The 16,302-nt window shown below is 42.7% G+C and overlaps 1 protein-coding gene across 1 annotated transcript in view; it reads left to right on the top strand.

The window, feature by feature from the left end:
* LOC124712415 (transient receptor potential channel pyrexia-like) overlaps nucleotides 1-16,302 on the top strand; it is a 185,222-nt gene that overhangs the window by 156,057 nt on the left and 12,863 nt on the right. Inside the window, exon 14 of the mRNA XM_047242708.1 lies at nucleotides 4,974-5,075. Coding sequence (XP_047098664.1) covers nucleotides 4,974-5,075 — 102 coding nt within the window. The remainder of the gene's footprint in view (nucleotides 1-4,973; nucleotides 5,076-16,302) is intronic.

The following is a 16,302-nucleotide window of genomic DNA, read 5'->3' on the forward strand; positions in this document are numbered from 1 at the left end:
TGCCGGCTCTACCGAATTTTCGACGTACGGGGAGCTACGAGGGTCACTCCAAAAGAAATGCACACTAATTTTGTAAAAATACAGTTTTCATTCTGCATGTGTGAAAGTTTTACAGTGTGTAGATACATCCTTTCCGCTTGTTTTCGAAGTTAGTTCAACCTGTTCCCGTGAGTGGCGCCATCACAACATGTCTTCAAGATGGCTGCTACACCTGACGTTCGTCAGAAGCAACATGCTGTCATAGAATTCCTGTGCTGTGAAAACGAGACAGTGAGAAACATCCACAAGAGGTTGAAAAAGGTGTATGGAGATGCTGCTGTCGATCGCAGTACAGTTAGTCGGTGGGCAAACAGGTTACGTGATGAAAGCGGGCACGGCAATATTGAGGACTGTCCTCGCAGCGGCAGGCATCATACTGCGCACACTCCAGACAATGTGAAGAGAGTTAACGAATTGGTGACTGCTGACAGACTCATCACAGTGAACGAATTGTCACGCTACGTTGGGATAGGGGAAGGAAGTGTTTGAAAAATACTGAAATTGTTGGCGTTAAAGAAGGTTTGTGCCAGGTGGGTTCCCGGGATGTTGACAATGGCTCACAAAGAAACAAGAAAAACGGTATGCAGCGAACTCTTGGAACAGTTCGTTTATGGTGGAGATGAATTTTTTGGAAGAATTGTGACAGATGATGAAACATGACTCCGTCATTTTTCACCAGAGACGAAGAGGCAATCAATGGAATGGCATCATGCAAATTCACCCAAGAAAAAAAAAATTCAAAACAACACCTTCTGCTGGAAAAGTTATGGGTATGGTGTTTTTCGATTCTGAAGGACTCTTGCTTGTGGACATCATGCCAAGTGGAACCACCATACATTCTGATGCATTTGTGACGACACTGAAGAAACCTCAAGCTCGACTGAGTCGTGTTCGACCACATCGGCAAAAGCAGGGTGTTTTCTGTTGCACGACAATGCATGCCCACATGCCTGTCATAAAACCATGGAATCGATCACAAAACTCGGATGGACAACACCGAAACACCCGCCATAGTCCTGACCTGGCTCCATGTGACTATCATCTCTTTGGTAAACTGAAAGACACTCTTCGTGGAACAGGGTTTGAAATGATGACTCCCTTGTGCACGCTGCCAAACAATGGCTCCAACAAGTTGGTCCAGAATTTTACCGTGCGGGTGTACAGGCGCGATTCGAAGATGGCGTTAAGGCAGTTGAGAGGGATGGAAATTATGTCGAGAAAAGAAAATATTGTTCCTAAAGGATGTATCTACACACTGTAAAACTTCCAAACATGTAGAAAGATGGATTTAAAAAAAGTGTGTATTTCTTTTGGAGTGACCCCCGTACTATGTTGAAACTTCTTGGCAGATTAAAACTGTGTGCCGGACCGCGACTCGAACTCGGGACCTGTGAAATTTGGAAGGTAGGAGACGAGGTACTGGCGGAAGTAAAATTGTGAGGACGGATCGTGGGTCGTGCTTGGGTAGCTTTCCCGCGAAAGGCAAAGGTCCCGAGTTCGAGTCTCGGTCCGGTACACAGTTTTAATCCGCCAGAAAATTTCGAAATCAGAGCACACCCCACTGCAGAGTGAAATTTCATTCTAGCTACTATGTTATTAAAATCCATTAAAACAGTCTCGATCGCAACAGGTGTTTATTTTCGTTGGCAACCAGTTTCGGTCTGTAATTTAGACCATCTTCAGGCCGTAAGTACCGCAATACAGTATTAATACGTATTCAGAGCGTTCTCTATAAAAAGATGTGGTTACGTGACTAAGAACATTTAAGATTAAAGCTCCAATAACAAGAAAATAAAAGTGCTATACCCAAGACGGCGGGTAGTGGCGGTGGACGGAGTTAGATCCACAGAAACACAGACGTCGACTAATGACTCAGGCAGCGTTACTCGAGAATGCTTACTATACTGTAAGCCCAGCCCATCGCATACGGCATTACGTCATTGACAACCAATCATGCACTTATTACGTGAGGTACTTTACATTAAATGCTATAGTTAAAATTTACAAGAAAAATAGATACAAAAATATATACAAAAATTACGTACATAATGTTTCACACCAAACACTTTCATAATTTTTTTACCATAAATGGTTTTGTGGGTAGACTGCCCTCTGTGGGCAGTTGTACGAGCTCGCTGAAAGTAGTCGTAGCAGATATGGCTGTATTGGTTACCATGACTTACCGACATCGATAGCTAGGCTGCAGCGAGGCCCACCACAGTCACGGTGTCAGGGGACGGAACGCTCAGGAGGCGGCCGCTATCCATTGGCTTGGAAGTCGATCGTCCTGTTTCAGCTTTCATAAACGACAGTAACGAAGAAATTAATTGCCGCAGTACGCCTCCAATGCTCAGCACAAACAGCTGAAGCGATTGCTCACGAGCACTCTACGCGACTATAAAAGAACATGGTTATAAAACTCTGACAAGTGCTGGCTTCAAAATTTCTTTGAACTATTTAGCATTACACGGAATATTTGTTATAATATAATACTCCAATGGTCTTATAAACAAATTCTGTGTGAGATAAAATGTATAATAAGATCTACGTTTAAAAAATAAAAACAAGACGTAAAATCGTCATGTTTACTGGTGACAGAAAGTCGTGTAATAAGGGAACCGCATTTAGTACATGTGAAATGCGCGTAACGGGATGATAACCGGTTCCTTGCAAGGATTGCGCTCATCGCATTAAGCTAAGGGCACCTGCTCATCTTCATATTTCTTAGCAACAGTTGGCTAGTGGTACGTTATTTCTATTTTGAACTGCAATTTCCTTAACCCTTAATATAAAGAGACTGGAAGGACTTGACCCATACAGTGACCATTTCATTTCTACATACTTATTTGCATCATAGATAAATCATTAAGAAAATTACAATCATAGATCAGATAACAATTTCTTTAAGAAACGCCATTCAGGCAAACTTTACAAACTGCTTGTTACATTAAACCACAAATGAATTAATCTCTTTAAAAACATTTAAAAACCCACCACTCAGGCCAATTTTACAAACTGCTTGTTATATGAAACCACAAGTGAATTAATCTCTTTGCAAACATTCAAAGAATCGCCACTCGGGCCAAGTAAATCATTTAAAATAAACTTTACATCAAATAACCAGGAAATCAAGTATTATTTCCACATACATTGAAAACCGCCCCTCCCGAGCGAGACAATACCAAGCAACTTTACAATGCTATAGACAGTTTGAGCAACAATAATCTAGTTATTTCCCCATCAAAACTGACATACACCACTAAGGCTGAATTGCACCGCAATTTTAGAAAACTGTTTAAATTAAGACACATTCTTCTAGAAATCCCCAAAAATTCCTAACACAAATATTTAAAACATTTAACCCGGGTAACCTTGCAGAGCCACCACAAGTTTTAGAAAACTGCAGCTTGTACAACAACTGAGGCCCGAGATTGTGAGGCCGCGACTTGGCCACGAACGGTGGGGGCGACTGAGTACTTATCTTCGAATTAAGATGTGGACTCCGTTTGTACTTCTACCCCGTTCAGAACACCGAAATCGGAACCAAACAGCAGATGCGAGCTCAGGCGAAGTCCACCGCCCGTACGCCCGGTAGTAATTTAAAAGGGGAGGCTCTGCACTTCGGTGGCCCACTGCTTCCGATCTCTGAAACATAAATCAGAAGTGACAACAGGGAACCAAACCAACCTTCCTTCACCTAATCCTCAAACTTATACAGAAAAAACTTCGATAAAATTGACAAAAACTGATTTCATTCCTTTAAGCAGAACCACGTACACGAATGATGCAAATGGAACTGGCTCATTAAAACCCAAGCATCACATGGAGCTCCTTATGTCAGCCTGTAAGGTACCACACGGCAATCTTTAGACACGGAATATAGATAGTTCGGTACGGCTGCGCACACGTATCAATGTTTAAGACACTTGCCAGCTGAAGTAAGAACAATACTATTAAGGAACGAAGCACACACTTAATAAGAGGCATGAAATATCACATCACAGTCCTTGCAACGCTTTGCTGCCTCAAGAGCAATCATCCTTATATTTCACTAATCGTTCGTAGGACTTAATTACTTAACTTGATGCCAGCTGCTGGATCGATGTGGCGAAGACGCCAGACGTTGCTTGGTTCTATAGTAACAGCGTGTTCCTTCACGGAAGCGGGCACATGCATAGCTTCACGAAGTTGTCAAGTAGCCACAGCGCCGGCCCGCTGTTACTGACCCCAGTACGATCAAGCGCTAACTGCCGCCCGTACTCAGGCACACCGCGCTCGCTGTCGCCTCGCCAACGTCTCGCTAATACGCGCAGGCTCCCAAGGCAAACTTCTGCCAGAGGGAATCGACAGTGCCTAACCAAAGATAGCCCCGACACCAGTCCCGCCAAGGCTCAGCTAGGTTTGGGTAATAATGTCTAGCCAAAAAGCTGTAATATTGGTGGGTACAATCTTTGCCTGGACATTTCTCCATGCTCGTGACCAATTTATGTGAGGATATTTGATTGCGATAGGATGCTTAGGTGCCCCTTGGATTAATTGTTTGTGGACTCTTGCTGAGAACTGCCTTAATGTTTCCATTTAGTAGATGCAGACATACCTGTAAATTCTGCATTCTGAATGGATATAAACTGACGCCATTAAATGTGAGAGTCGAAACTTTCAGAAGATCTTATCTGTGAAGCTTACTGCGCCTTCGCTTATTGTCTTGCTGATCCTGATATTACATTGCTACCTAAGACAGTCTGCCCATAAATCTGTAGTTAACATTGTAGAAAGACTAGAAGATTTATGATTTGTAGAAAAATGAAACTGATGATTATTGCTTCAGGGTGTTCATTTTCATTGAACAGAAGGACAAGGTTTAACTATGTTAGCAGATAGGTTGCCAGATTAAGTCTCCCTATCAACGCACGCGCTTTCTTGGCTTCTTACAGACGCTGCACAAGCTGGGCTCACGCTGCCATTTACCGGAGTTTGCTACCAAATTCATCCGTCGCCGTCACACAATTTTTGATCCGGACCTGCCACACAGACAGGTAAGAATATGTTCGTTCATAAATATGCTTAAGGGCTTCGTATTTGCTCAGACTTGACTAGTTTGTATTGGATCGCATATGAAACAATAAGGAAAAAGCTTTATGGATTTATTGCAAACCGCTGCTTAGACAGCATTTCCACATGGTCTAGTAAAGCAGATAAATGCAAGTTAACTCACACATCAAACAGAAAGGCCGCAAATAATATCTGACTATAAGATATGGTAAATTTATGGGGGGTGTCACATCGTTTCCGTAAGATCTCCGAGGTTTTTCTTGGTGTGATTCATTAATGGTGTACTTTTCGGGTTTCATCCGAGCTGGTAGTTCGATTCTTACGTACAATATTGGTTTCTTGCTCGCGGTTACGCCCGCGTACGCAGATGTGACATACGAGGATCATTTCAAAGTTCTGCACACTATGGGACAGAACTGAAGAAAATGATTTATTTTACAAAATATTTTATAGGCCTCGAATACAATCTCCGTTCTTCCTTATGGCAATTTTCCATTCTTTGTCAAATTTTGTATTCCGAATAGGCCACCTTCATTGTTGAGCTGTCTGACAACTGGGGTCACGTCACTGAAAGCTTCAACAATTGTATCAAAACGTTTTCCGCGGAGCTGTTCCTTCAATTTGGGAAAAAAATCAAAATTTAGTGGGCTCCTATTAGGACTGTATGGCGGGTTGGGCCGTATCCGTGTGTTGTCGGGCATTTCTCTCCCTGGCAGGGCAACATATGGTCTTGCATTATCGTGCAATCTGAAGACAACATGTCAGGCCTTCTTTGACGAATTGGGCGCAAAATATGTTGAACAAACGCCTTATAGTAGGCGCCTGTTGCAGACTTCCCTTGGAACACGCTATTTGTAGCTATTATTCCATTCATGTCATACACAACGATCGTCATCAGTTTCACCTTTGATTGCTGGCGTCGTATGTGGAGAGCCGAAACTTCTCCGTTGTGGCTACTGAGACTTCAGTTCTTGCTCATAATCTCGTATCCACGTTTCATCAAGATCAACCATCCTTTCCAGAAACCGTTGTCTTTCTGCTCGATAACGTTGAAGCTATTCTTCTGTGATTCTTTTGCGACTTCCTTTCTGTCCTTCACTCAAATCATGCGGAACCCATGTGGCAGCAACTTTTCTCTTCTTTAAGTTTTCAATTATGATTCCGTAGACTGAGGTGACAGACATTCTGATCTCACATCCAATTTCCTCGCATGTTTTTCGTCGATCCTCTCTCAAAATGTCATTAACAAGAATCTGAGAGGTGTAGTCTGTTGCAGTTGATGGCGTTCCACTTCTTGGTTTGTCCTCAGTACTTGCCCAACCTTTACGAGAACGAGCAGATCATCATGATACTGTGGTATGATCTATTACACTATTCCCATAAAACAGACGAGAGGAATGGCGCTCTGCTGCAAACCTACCTCAGGGCTGAACACTAGAAGAAGAAGAAGAAGAAGAAGAAGAAGTCCTTCCTCATGGCGCAACGATCAACTGTGGTGTATTTTGCTACCGCTAGGAAACTGAAGAAACGACTTTCAGCGTGTTCGTCACCATAAAAACGTAAACAAACTTCTCTATGGCAACGCAAGGCTTCACATTTGTCTGCGCAGTTGAGAGGAGCTCACAGAACTTCATTGGACTGATCTTCGTCATCCACCCTACTGTCCAGAACTCCCAGCTTCCGACTTCCATCTGTTTGGACCAATAAGGATGCACCCCATGGGATGATGGGTATGTTATCGATGCAGCACGGTGTTGTCTCCAACGTCGATTAATAGGGTGTGCCGTGAGGGTATACAAGCCCTCCCAGTAAGGTGGCGTAAGACCGTCATATTGAACGGAGATGATGTTCAAGAATAGCGTTTTGTAGCCCAAAGAGTGGGGAATAATATACAGAGTCCACCAGAAAAATGTGTACACTCTTTGTCAGACTCTATCGAGATATCAATATTGTCGTTCGATTTGAGTTACGAGTGTGTTGTAGTGCGGTCTTTGGCTCAACAGATGTTAGTACTTTCATCTCGGTATTGAGAACGCAAGATGGCTGCAGCACGCTTGATATTCGAGCAACGAAAATTTATTGCCAAGTGGTTTTTCAAGTTTCACAATGCAGTTGCAGTGCAACCTCAGTGGAGGTGGGAGTTTGAAACAGAACCACCAACCTGCCCAACAATTGAACGCATCATTGACAAGTTTGAATTACTTGGAACGATTTGTGATATTCACAAAGAAATGTCGGGGAGATAGCGTACATCTACAAGTCCTCATTCGTTGGCTCTCGTGTTGGAAACGTTTGTTGATTCTTACAGAAGTCTGCTACGCAATGTGCACGTGAAGTGGGGGTTAGCAGTACAAGAGTACGAAGAATTCTGTTAGGCGCTAAAGACCACTGTAGTTGTGCGCCCTAAAACCACAAAAAAAAGAAGAAGAATTCTGGAAGCTGCAAAGCAGAAAGTTTACATTCCACGATTGCTGCACGCGATTAATGATGACGATCCTGATCGCCGAATGCAATTTTGCGAATGGTATCAGCAAATGGTGACTGATGACGAACAATTTGCCACGAAGGTAGTGTCGAGTGACGAGGCAGAATTGAAACTTAATGCAACCGTGAATCGGCATTACAGTACGTACTGGGCACCATAAAATCCGCATGTTTATGTGGGTAAAGCGGTCAACCTACCAGGGGTGCATGTGTGGTGTGGTCTATCATGTAGGGGCTTAGTACTACCCTTTTTCTTTCATTTGCAAATTTGTGGTAAGGACTGTGGGACCAAACTGCTGAGGTCATCGGTCCCTCGGCTTACACACTACTTAATCCAACTTACACCCATGCCAGAGGGAGGACTCGAACCTCCGACGGGGGGAGCCGCGCGAACCGTGGCTAGACGCCGGCTACTCCGTACGGCTTTCTTTGATGCTATTGTCACTGGAGAAGTGTACCTGAAAATGTTACGCACATCAGTTTTGCCAGGTATACATGCGCTTTATGGAGCTGATGAAAGGTCTTCTACCAACAGAACGGGGCTCCACCACACTAACACCTAGCCGTACGAGCTTTCCCGGATGACAATTTTCCGGGGCATTGGATTGGACGAAGAGGGCCCATTGAGTTCCCTCCAAGGCCGCCAGATCTAACCTATGACGTTTTACTTGTGGGGAACTGCGAAAGGTAACGTCTATCGACGTAAGCTACGCGCGCTTGAGGAACTTCTGCCGGCTGTAGTGGCCGTGCGGTTGTAGGCGCTACAGTCTGGAGCCGAGCGACCGCTACGGTCGCAGGTTCGAATGCTGCCTCGGGCATGGATGTGTGTGATGTCCTTAGATTAGTTAGGCTTAATTAGTTCTAAGTTCTAGGCGACTGATGACCTCAGAAGTTGGGTCGCATAGTGCTCAGAGCCATTTGAACCATTTGAGGAACTTCTCCAGGATATTACAGCAACATGTGCAGCGATCTCCATTGTAACATTGACTGACGTAGTTGCGGCGACCGCCCGTCGTTCTGTTATGTGTATAGCCGCCAACGATGAACTTCTTGAACATTTAAAATAACCATGTGCAAAACTAAAGGTTGTACAACATGTGTGATCAATTATTACATGTAAAATACTTTTAGTTCCTTAAATTGTGTATACATTTTTCTAACGGACTCTGTACTGTATTGAAATCCTGAATAAACCAACCTGCTTTCAGAAAAAATGTATTGCATTACTTATTGAACACCCCTCATATCTTACTTAGCGTCTAATTATTTGTGGATTTCCGATACCATGTTTGAATTTCAGACATAGAGCCCCATCCACTGTATGACCATTGACCTCTGCTTATGTCACCTGTAAGCCATTTTTCTTCGCTTGGAATTGCATAATATGAGTTGTTCCGAGGTAGACGATTTAAACGTTGACTCCGAACCAGCTGGAAGCCTGGTCCATTATTCTCCTGGTTGTGTCTGGTACGGATGTGTTTGCACCTTTCATCAATATACTTGTGTCATCGACAAATATTACAGTTTTTGAAGGATCCTACAATGTCCCCGGTAAATCATTTATGTAGACTATAAACAGGAGCAGGGCCTTATCATTGACGAGACGTTAAAACCTAATCTTACCTCCATTCTTAAGTGGCGAATCAAACCTGCAACATCACAGTTCGTCGTTCTGAGATAGCCAATGACAATATACCACTATGCCTGCACCACCTCGCTCTTATTCCAGCCACGTACGAGGTGCATCCAAGTTCTAAGGCCTCCGATTTTTTTTCTCCGGACTGGAAAGAGATAGAAACATGCGCATTGTTTTAAAATGAGGCCGCGTTCATTGTCAATACGTCCCAGAGATGGCAGCACCGTACAGCAGATGGAATTTTACCGCCAGCGGCGAGAATGAGAACTGTTTTAAATACTTAAAATGGCGACGTTTTCCTTTCTTGAACAGCGTGCAATCATTCGTTTTCTGAATTTGCGTGGTGTGAAACCAATTGACACCATCGACAGTTGAAGGAGACATGTGGTGATGGAGTTATGGACGTGTCGAAAGTGCGACAGTTTAATGACGGCAGAACATCGTGTGACAACAAACTGAAACAACCTCAGGCTCGCACAAGCCGGTCTGACGACATGATCGAGAAAGTGGAGAGAATTGCTTTGGGGGATCGCCGAATGACTGTTGAACAGATCGCCTCCAGAGTTGGCATTTCTGTGGGTTCTGTGCACACAATCCTGCATGACGACCTGAAAATGTGGAAAGTGTCATCCAGGTGGGTGCCATGAATGCTGACGGACGACCACACGGCTGCCCGTGTGGCATGTTGCCAAGCAATGTTGACGCACAACGACAGCATGAATGGGACTTTCTTTTCGTCGGTTGTAACAATGGATGAGACGTGGATGCCATTTTTGAATCCAGAAACAAAGCGCCAGTCAGCTCAATGGAAGCACACAGATTCACCGCCACCAAAAAAATTTCTGGTAACCGCCAGTGCTGAAAAAATGATGGTGTCCATGTTCTGGGACAGCGAGGGCGTAATCCTTGCCCATTGCGTTCCAAAGGGCACTGCAGTAACAGGTGCATCCTACGAAAATGTTTTGAAAAACAAATTCCTTCCTGCACTGCAACAAAAACGTCCGGGAAGGGCTGCGCGTGTGCTGTTTCACCAAGACAACGCACCCGCACATCGAGCTAACGTTACGAAACAGTTTCTTCGTGATAACAACTTTGAAGTGATTCCTCATGCTCCCTACTCACCTGATCTGGCTCCTAGTGACTTTTGGCTTTTTCCAACAATGAAAGACACTCTCCGTGGCCGCACATTCACCAGCCGTGCTGCTATTGCCTCAGCGATTTTCCAGTGGTCAAAACAGACTCTTAAAGAAGCCTTCGCCGCTGCCATGGAATTATGACATCAGCGTTGTGAAAAATGTGTACGTCTGCAGGGCGATTACGTCGAGAAGTAACGCCAGTTTCATAGATTTCGGGTAATTAGAAAAAAAAATCAGAGGCCTTAGAACTTGAATGCACCTCGTACTTCATGAATCGTGCCCCATCAACGACAAGCTACTCGCAGTCTCATTATTTTTTATCAGTTTGTTGGCTTTCAGGACGTGCCCATTAAGCCATCTCAGTCGTGGAATGTCAGTTACGACGATACGAAAATAAGGACATACAACACTCGGTCCCCGAATGGACAAAATATTTGACGCAGCTAGGAATCGAACCGGGGCCTCTTCATTTGGGAATGTGCCGCATGAACGCACAGCTACCGAGGCGGACTGCTGAACACGTTGTTACTTTTGTGCAGGTCGTCATGCTGACGACGCTAGAGGCCAGGTCACAGATCGGCGCTACTTTTCGACCATGTGCAAGACTGTACCGAGGTACTGGAGAATCCAGTAGGCATGTCAGTATTGATCTTTGGCATTTCACAGAATCTGGCCAAGATAATGAACTTGATAATACACTATGGCAATTTTTTTTTCAATACATGGTAGTGGAAACATGCTTCTGCATTTCCGAAATTGGCTGATGCAGTTAGCGTCGTTTTCAGGATGCTGGACTGAAATGCAAACATACATCCATTGAGAAGAAGCTCCATGATGAACATCCTAATGTTGAGTGAAAAGAATATGTTAATCCTTCAATCGCAATTGTGAGATGCACTGTTCACCTTCTACTGTGATTAGCTCTTGCGTGATAGTTTATGATCTACATCTACACCTGCGTCTACATGACTACTCTGCAAGTCATCTTAAGTGATTGCCAATAGTTCACAGGACTATCTTCAAAGTATTTCTCTACCGTTCCACTCTCGAATACCACGTAGGAAAAATGCACCCTTACATTCTGCCGTGCGAGTTCTGGAATCTCTTATTTTATTACGTTGGTCTTTTCTCTCTACGGAGGTGTGAGACAACAAAATATTTTAGCATTCGAAGGAGAAAGCTGATCATTGTGTAGGGAAGCAGCCTACTCACGCTGTAGTAAATCACATCAGTTTCCATTGTGTGCCAGCCAGTCTGCTGTAACTAGCTCTGACGTCATAAATGTTGCGCAATACCTTAAAAATCAAGCAAATGAACTAAAACTTTTCTAGCATGTCAGAAATAATACTAAATTAATGTGTGTTAAATATCAGTTCGATAACTTCAGCCATTTCCGAGATTTGGACGTTTTTCTGGAAAAATCATTGGCGCAACAGAACAGAGCTAGAGACTTCAAAATTTATATTTAGATTCATCTTTCATAATGATTTAATAAAAACAGTACTTTGGATCTCACAAATTAAGACTTTAGTGGAAATTCATGATTTTCTGGTTTTCGTCTCAAAACTGAAGGAAGCAAGATAGATTAAGTAGGCTAGTAAATAAGGCTAGGATGTTTAGATTTAAATAGGTTGGAGGTCCGCTATGATTATGAAGATGTGTAAAGTTTCTTTTTAATACCTATAAAATTATAGCGATAGCGGATCTCAAAATGGACAGTTCAGAGCTCATCTGCTGCGTGCAGGGTAATTAGATTAATTCTCTCGCTCAAAGTATTTAACTTAGCCACGTCAAAATTTTATTATTAATACTTACCTGCGAGCTGAATGCACGTTTAAATTAAGAGCTTCTTCGGCCATCAGCCAAAGAAGCTATAAATTATTATGTAACTTGAAGTGGTGCGTTACTAGCCCAGCGGCTAGTCGGGAGAGCGGATTTAATCAGGCGTTCCCTCAGCCGTCCGCACCACGGCTTTATATATAAGAACACTGCGCGAGGAAGAAAGGCCCCAGTTCTCTCCAGACGCTGAATGACACGCCATCTGTGTCGGTAGTCGCGTCGCATCAGTGTATCTGCTACAAACAGCCTCGGGTGCCGTATTAAGTTACTAGAGATACGCGGAACCATGAAAACATTTCATGTGAAGTGATAATTCTGGAATGATTTTCATTATCTAGCTTCAGTTTGCGTACTGTCGTATTTTCACGTGCCGTCGCGGGACAGACATTCTACCAAAACTTTAGCGTGGCGTTTGATGAAATATTTTCATCAAATTATGGCGAGCATTCTTTTTAACATTTGATTCGGACATTTATAGTTGCATCAGCGCATTAGACTCTGAACTGTTCTGTTAGTTAGGTTGTAGGGATACTTGTGTTGTTTATCAGTGAATATCAGAATATACTCAACTATTTTGGAAAACCGTTTTTGATTAGAAATCCCGGACAATCTCCTAATTCCTCAGAGCTATAAGCTGCAGCTATAAGAACATTCTCAGGTAAAGTGGGCACTAGGATATCTATTTACTGGCTCCAAGTTTTATTAAATCACTTTCTGGGGGTCACGGAGTAAATAGAGAGCCAGTGTTGAGAACGGCAAAAGACAGCAATAACAACATTCTAAAAGCTAGAAACTGATTCAACACGCAAGCGTTTATACAGCAATAGATTAATTATTATAACAAACTTACATCCGCCGCCCCACATATGGTGCATCGGCCGGGAAACAACTAAGTGAAAGTGATTTTTAACTATTTTGATTCGCGAGTGAAATGCGACACGCAACTGAGTATAGAACAGTGAATGTGTTACGTGTGCATGTGGACGACGCAATTGGATTAACAACGCATCTGGATTGACGGAGCTGGCACTGAGTCTAGCGGTGCTGCCGGCATCGCGAGAAGCCAGTCTCGCCGCACCGCAGTCGTCCGCTGGAGCAGCCGACGCAGAGCCTGCAATTGCGGGCCACGCTAACACACAACAGCCGTCGGAGAGCCGTCTGCAGTTTAACGTGCCACGTCGCATCAGGAATCCTGGTACGCCGCGCCGGCAACGCCATACGTCGTGCAGAAGGAACTAAGTTAAGTGAAAAGCTGTTAAAAATTTTACTAACCTGCACTAAAAGACTGTCGGCGATGGAACCGCCAAAAGAAACTGAGATTAAACTTATATCAGAACCCATGTCTGTTGAAGGAACTGTAAATCCAGACAACGGTTCAAGTGTAAATATGCTTGAAAGTAGTAATGTTAAAGTGAAATATGAAGTATTGTCTCCTGACAGTAGTGTGCGAAGGGGCAATGATTCAATAATAGAGACCCCTGTAGTAAAGCGGAAAGTAGAAATTGTAAATTTATTGGATGATAGTTTCTCTGATGAATTAAAAATGAAACATTCATCAGAGATGGTAGAGTTTAAGAAGGAGAAGTTAGATATGACTAATCAATCAGAAGTTTCATTTAGTTTTGATGATTCTGGTATTGGAGCTAGTTTTTTGTCACCTGAGTGTGATAAAAAGCCAGCTAGTGAGCAACCCAAACATGCTGGGGCTGTTGATCTAAATGTTATATTACAAGCAATTGCTGCCAGTCAAACAAATTTTAATATGCGGTTTGAGGCAATGGACAATAAGTTAGAATCCAATAATGCTGAATTAAAGGCTGAAATAAGTGAACAGGTCAAAAGCAGTAATGCTGAATTAAAGTCTGAAATTGTGGCCAGCCAAACAAATTTTAATAAACGATTGGAGGTAATGGACGATACTTTCAAGGCTGGTTGCAATAAATTGAAAGAGGATCTAGACAGTTTGAATTATAAAATTGATTGCAATCATGAGGATATTAAGAAAAAGGTTGCTCAACAATTTTCTGAAATGTATAAGACAATAAAATCCGAAGTCGCTGAGGTTCGCAAAGACTTCCAAATGGAAGATGCGAAGCTGGAGCACAAGTTAACAGAAAAGATCGAGGCGGAGTCTGAACTGTGCTCAGATAGATTTAAAGATGTTAATATAAAAGTAAACATATGTCAAGCAGAAGTAGAAGCAATCAAAACTGACACTACTCATATTGTGCAAAGAGTAGATAATGTTGAAATGAAAGTAGAAAATATAAGTACTAACATTGCTAACATTGAGAGTAAAGTAGCTTCAATAACTTCTGGTAATGGTAATGTACAACAAGTTGTAGCTGCAAACGCCGCTTTTATCGGGTGTCGGCAGTTCTTGCGGTTCGATCCAGATAAAAATATCCATCCGCTAGATTTCTGGAACGATTTTGAAGATGTGATTCCACCAACTTGGTCTGAGCGAGAGAAAATCTCATTTATTAGAAGCCATTTAGCAGGTGACGCCATGCGTTGGTCAGCTGATGTTATGTTGAAATGTAAAACATTAGCGGAATTTAAAACAGCTTTTATTAATGAGTATTGGTCTAGCAATAAGCAAAATGAAGTGTTGAGAGAATTTTGGAGTGGAAAACGCTTCAATGCAGGCGAGGAATCAATTAAAGAGTTTGCTAGGTCATGGATTTCACGTTTGTCACATTTGGCGGAAAAGCTAAAACTAGAAATGATTATACTAGGTCTGGAAGCTAAACTGCCATGGTACTGGCAAACTAGAATTATATCAGCCCCTAGAGACAATCTGGATCGTTTCATTGAGTATTTGGAACGTGTAGAACGTGTTGCTGCCAATGAGGAGCAAGCACGTAATAATAGAAATGCCAATACCAATAATAGTAGTAATTTTGGGAACGAGCAAAATGGCAATGTAAACATCAGAACAGTAGGTGTTCGTAATCCTAAGAGAGGTAGGAATTGGGGAAATAATTATCAGAACCAACAATGGCGTCCAAGGGATAATAATTTTGTTCCAAACAGAAATATGCATGTAAACAACAGTACGGAAAGTAAGGCTATGCCAGCTAACTATAATGAAAATAAAGGAAACAGTAGTAGACCTAGGCAGGAAAACTAGTTCCCGTCTATGAGGACACTGGCGCTCACCAGGCGGTTACTTTTCCTAAGCCAGTAGTTAAGGGAATTGGTAAGACAGATCAGAATACTCAAACTGAACAGATGGATGAAATGTCGGTAGCACCTAAGGATACAACAGAAATATTAGATCACTCACAGTATTTGATAGATACCGTGTTAGAGACGCTTTCTAAGTGGGAAGAGAAAGAGAAGGCGCAGCAGTGTAACAGTAGGGATGAGCTACAAAATACTGAATTGTCAGGTGAAGAAGCAGAAGAAATTCATGCTTATATTTACGATGAGGATGATGTGCTCTTATCTAAAGTGCCTGTGCAGGATGTTGATAATGTACTAATAGATTTAGAACAGGAGATAAGTGGGAATGTAGAGGGTAGGCAGTTTGGGGTCGATGAACCCAGTAGCTGTGACCAGTTGTCACTTGAGAAGGAAACCGACGATAATGGTGAAAGTGGTTTAGCTGTAACTAATGTTATGCCCGGTCTGGAGGCGCAGAATCGCTCAGACTACAGTAATTTGGGTCATGTTCAGCAAACTAAATGTAATGAAGTCGTGCGGTGTTTCGATTTAAAATTAATAGACCGACTGGAAAAGGCAGCTGAAAATGTAATTCAGGAAACCCCTACACACTGTGACCTAAATGTAATGAAGACAGATGTTGATCACTTTAGTTGGAGACAAATCCAAAAGGAACTACTAGATGAATCTGAGGAACCACCTGTACAACCTAGAATAAGCCACCCTATAATAATAGTGAATATGTTGGGTATCAATGTACGATGTCTCTTAGATAGTGGAAGTGAGGTGAGTGCAATATCTCAGTCCTTCTTTGATGCATTACCTGGTAAAGACAAGCTTACAGTAATGAGGGTATCAGGACTAAGAATAATTGGTGCTACTGGCAAGGTTTCAAAAACGGTAAAGCAAGAAGCTTTACTACCCTTTAACATTAATGGTAATTTAATT

Source organism: Schistocerca piceifrons, chromosome 8 (genome assembly GCF_021461385.2).
Source record: "Schistocerca piceifrons isolate TAMUIC-IGC-003096 chromosome 8, iqSchPice1.1, whole genome shotgun sequence".
Taxonomy (NCBI): domain Eukaryota; kingdom Metazoa; phylum Arthropoda; class Insecta; order Orthoptera; family Acrididae; genus Schistocerca; species Schistocerca piceifrons.